The sequence below is a fragment of the Diaphorina citri genome, unplaced genomic scaffold (assembly GCF_000475195.1).
Source record: "Diaphorina citri unplaced genomic scaffold, Diaci psyllid genome assembly version 1.1 scaffold8025, whole genome shotgun sequence".
Classification (NCBI taxonomy): domain Eukaryota; kingdom Metazoa; phylum Arthropoda; class Insecta; order Hemiptera; family Psyllidae; genus Diaphorina; species Diaphorina citri.
In genome coordinates this window covers 17064-21702 of record NW_007385401.1, presented here as the reverse complement: position 1 = coordinate 21702, position 4639 = coordinate 17064, and the positions used below count along the sequence as shown (strand labels likewise).

Genomic DNA, 4639 nt, shown 5'->3' with positions numbered 1-4639 from the left:
TGTGGTCTATGTTAATTTGAACTACAGATTAGGTGTACTAGGTATGTTCTATTGGAAATGACGGGCTCTTTCTTCAATAAAAGTGTTTCACTGCCTTTCGAACATAGCGATAAAAATGAAACATCTGCTGCATTGAAGACTTTACATGTCTGTGTTCTAGCATGCCCATCAGAGCTGTGACATAAATTTGGATTCAGATAAAATCCGTATATTCGGATAAATTACAGCTCTAATGCTTATCCCTTAGCATACTTATCCCTCATCAGATGGGCGAGAAGAGCCACAAAGCTTCCACTAGGCTGCTGTATAGCTGTGCGTTATTGAGGACAAAATCGAGTAGCTCATTGAAAAGAAATGTCTCCCATTTTTCTTTCAGGATTCTTGAGCTTTGAAACGCCATCTCTCTCAGGAAACTTTGGTCTGAAAGATCAACAGTTGGCACTTCAGTGGGTTAAAGACAACATCGAATCATTCGGTGGAGACTCAAACTCAATCACGATCTTCGGTGAAAGCGCTGGAGCTGCGAGCGTACACTACCATCTCCTGTCACCGAAATCTAGAGGTAAGAACGATTCAGTGGCAAGTTTCGCAGAAGCTTAATACATCCTTTAGGGCTATTTAGCTCCTCCACCTAAGCCTTAGATTGAGCTTTTTGTGTGTGATTCAGTGGCAAACTTATCTATTGTTATCTGTGGTAAAACATGTCTTGAACACTTTCGCGGTAGAACTGCGGCAAATTTGTTACTTGATGAAAATGATGATTTCCCAGCAGTTCCCAGGGATCAATCCCAAACGAGGTATGAAATTTTATCCTCAATATTATTTGAGACTTTGACCACAATACCTCATAGTAGTAGCTTACTGCTGGAGTAAAGGGACTTTTCAGTCCTATGCGAGCAGCAAAAATAAGCACTATTATTATTATTATTTCAATCTAATATCGTGAATTGTATTACGTATTGCTAAATAAAATTAGTACTTTTAAGCAGGTCGTTCTTTATTTAGACTCTCATCTTCAAGCTATCCCATATGGTGGATTTCACCAATGACTTAATCAGAGATTTCACTAATGGGAGAATTCAAAAAAATCCAAAAAGGAGGATTTTTTAAAAATTTCTGTTTGTATCATTAAAAACTTCTTTTTGGATTAGGAGAAAGCCAGCCGTTCCGAGAACGAACATTATCCCATCAGGATAAAATCCGCCCCCGGCGGGAATCGAACCCGCGGCCTAGCGCTTTTTAAACTTTTGACTACTCCTAAAATTTGACTCCACCATCTCAAAACATTTTTGGACTTGGTCCGCTCTGCCTATTAGCCATTCAAATGTCCTTGCAGAAAACTTCTTTTTGATAATGTTTGCACCAGAGACTTCAATCACTTCATATTAATCAATTGCAGGGCTCTTCCACAAGGCTATCATGCAGAGTGGATCAGCTTTCTGTCCTTGGGCTCTCATACCCCCTGGCATTGCCCAAGACAGAGCCCACGCCTTTGCCACCCTACTCGGTTGCCATGGGGACGTCAATGATATTGTCGCCTGTTTGAGGCAAATCCCCAGCGATACCATTCTCGCGACGCAACTCAAGTTTATGGTAACTTTTTTTCTCTTCACCAATGTTAAAACCCAGTAAGACCGAAAACTATTTTTCCCTCGATTTTTTTTTTATGTAAAAGTACAAACATACTTCTGCTCCAAATATTTTTGCCAAACTAAATCAGAACAAAAGAGCAGCTTCTTGACAATCTATTTTATCAGTTTCACCACGTATACCTGGTGTCTAGCCATCTGGAGGCGAAATCTATTGACACGTGTTTGGTGTTCAATCTGGCAACACTGGGATAGTATGGGATGGGATCAATCTGGCATAGTGCCATAGTATAGCCTATACTGCCTATAGCGATTTAGCGGTTTAGCGACGTAAAAAGGTGTGTAAAGATCTAGCAAGTCGGGATCCAATCAATCAAAATTGTTTCATGATCAATAATCAATAGGTAAATTGATTTTAGTAACTCTGTTGATATACTTTAGCTACTTGATTATATCAGTAGGCAATAGTCTTGAATAGTCGGATGCAACTGCAACTGATGCAAGACACCGAAGGTAGGTAAGTAGGTACCTACCTATTGTTTGGTGTACATATATGTAATGCCAGGACTTGAAGGGCTTTAAGCGCTCCATTGCTATCTTACATTAGAGAATTTTTTCAACCAAATGTAGCGACCCGTTAACTGAACTCTTTAAGGTTATTTATTTAACGAAAACTCGTTTCTGCACATGCGTAGAAAGTCTCATAAATGAAATCCCAACGAATGAGGATGATTTAGATGATTAAAAAGTCTCATCAGTGAAATCCCAATGAATTAAATCCAAAACGGCTACTAGTTTATTTAGAAGTTAGGTAACTCATCAAATATTTCTTTGTTTTCATCTCTTGACAATGTGTGGTTTTTAGGAATGGGGTGTAGATCCTTTGGAAATGAAATCCCAACGAATGAGGATGATTTAGATGATTAAAAAGTCTCATCAGTGAAATCCCAATGAATTAAATCCAAAACGGCTACTTGTTTATTTAGAAGTTAGGTAACTCATCAAATATTTCTTTGTTTTCATCTCTTGACGATGTGTGGTTTTTAGGAATGGGGTGTAGATCCTTTGAGAAATACTAATGTTGTTTGTTGTTTACTAATGTAAAGGAATTGATTATTATGTCATTTTCCTAGAAATACTAATGTTTCCCATATGCAAATACGACTGTTTTTCATAAATATACAAATACAAATATTTTTCATATACATACAAACACAAATGTTTTCGATTTACAATTACACAAAAGTTAAGTAACCCAGTCTAGTTAGCTTGGAGGGTAGCGTGTCTGCCTTGTGACCGCTAGGTCGCGGGTTCGATCCCGCCAAGGGTGGTTCTTTTCCCAAACAGATGAGGTTCCTTATCGGAACGGCTTTCTCTTATCCTGTCTTCCTTCTCTCTTGGCTTTCGGGACAAGAGGAGTCAATTTATGAACATATTGTATGTGTTATACGTATGTTCTACCAGTCACTCAACGAATTCTTTTTTAGCCTGATTCACACTATAGTGCCAGTCAAGGTCCGGTCACGGTCCAGTAACGGTCCGATCAAATGATTGTTGAAGACAATATGCAGTCGTACACACTATAGACGTCTAGTCAAGGTACGTAACGGGTCAGCTCACACGTCAAAATTTGGAAAACATTCTCGCGACGAATCTTTTTTGGATTCGGACCGATAACTGACCGTGACCGAGCGACGACTTGGCACTGGTAGCTGTGAAATAGTAATAGCGACCAAGCAAACGGATCAAATCCTTCGTTCAGACCCCACTAGGAAATGAAGAAAACAGACCGCAAGGGGGCATGACGTTGCTTGAACGATAGTGTGGGGATACTCTCTTTATTTGATCGGGACCGGTTTTTTACCGGACACGTGGCTGGACTTGATGGCCGAGTGTGAACATTCAGGGCTTTTATTCAGGGACCTTCGCAAGACATATAATAATATATGTACATTACTAGGTCTTGTTATGTTGCCCTGAAAGCCTAGGACATGTCTCAGGGTCACTCGGTGAGGTATTCCCACCCTATGTCACATAGTGTCCAACTTCGTAGCGATCAACAATGGGAATGCAGGCAATCCACGGTGCCTGATGTTTTCACGACGATTCTGACCGTAGTGCAGCCAACTTATTACTCACCATGCAAACGAAGATTGGAGCCAAATATATAGTTCTTTTTTTTCTAAGGTTAGGCGCTTTTAAACACTTTGTAGTCGTCACGCCGATCCCCGATTTAACCTGATCAAGTGGTATAGTCCAAATGGCCTTCAGGTACATTAAGCCCAATCCGACTTTGGCAGGGTTGTTAGTTCGAGGCTGGTGGCTTGAGGGGAGAGCGTATTTTGTAATGTGTGTGGACAATATACAGTGAATATATGGGGTCCACGGTTTAGAGGTATCACCGCACCGAATTGTTGAGGTCGAGGGTCTCTTTTGGATAGTTGGTCATGTGTTACCCGAATGTGTCCAATTCTTAGCGGGGTTATTACTACCTCCTCGTAAAGAGCCCAAATATTGAATTTTTGAAAGTGGATGGGCTCATTTGGTCTATTCCTAAACCGATTTTTTTCTCCATTTTTTTTGATAGGTTATGGGTATGGCTTAACAAATACAATTGGTAGGAACATAGGTAAGTAAATTAAAAACATAAAATGGAGGGATTCTGGAGGGTCCCCAAACTCCGAGAGGGGGACCGCTATACGTAGAAACCAAAGGCCGTTCCGGACGGAACCTTCACACATATGAGGAAGAAGACTATGTCCGCCTCGGGACGGAATCAACCTCCGGAGCTTACCCAAGGACAAGGGCGCTCGCCTCCAGCTAATACGGTTTGTGGGCCAAAAACGAAGTGACGCGGGGTTAGATTCGGAAATATTTTTCAAACCATTTAATGGATTTACTGGGAGCATATAACACATCCCCAAAAGGGGAACAATATCTCAGTATTAACTCAATTTCTTAATATTTTTACATAGGTAACTAAACATCTTTTCTGAATATTTTTTACTCATTTTTATTTGTTATCTACTGTAGTATGTATAATTCCATAA

The 4639-nt window shown here is 40.2% G+C and overlaps 1 protein-coding gene across 1 annotated transcript in view; it reads left to right on the top strand.

The window, feature by feature from the left end:
• Window positions 1-4: 4 nt before the first annotated feature.
• The window catches only part of LOC103522355 (esterase E4-like), a gene marked incomplete at both ends in the record, with an annotated part of 11648 nt that continues 7013 nt past the window's right edge, over window positions 5-4639 (top strand). Inside the window, 3 exons of the mRNA XM_026832546.1 lie at window positions 5-41; window positions 377-562; window positions 1400-1593. Coding sequence (XP_026688347.1) covers window positions 5-41; window positions 377-562; window positions 1400-1593 — 417 coding nt within the window. The remainder of the gene's footprint in view (window positions 42-376; window positions 563-1399; window positions 1594-4639) is intronic.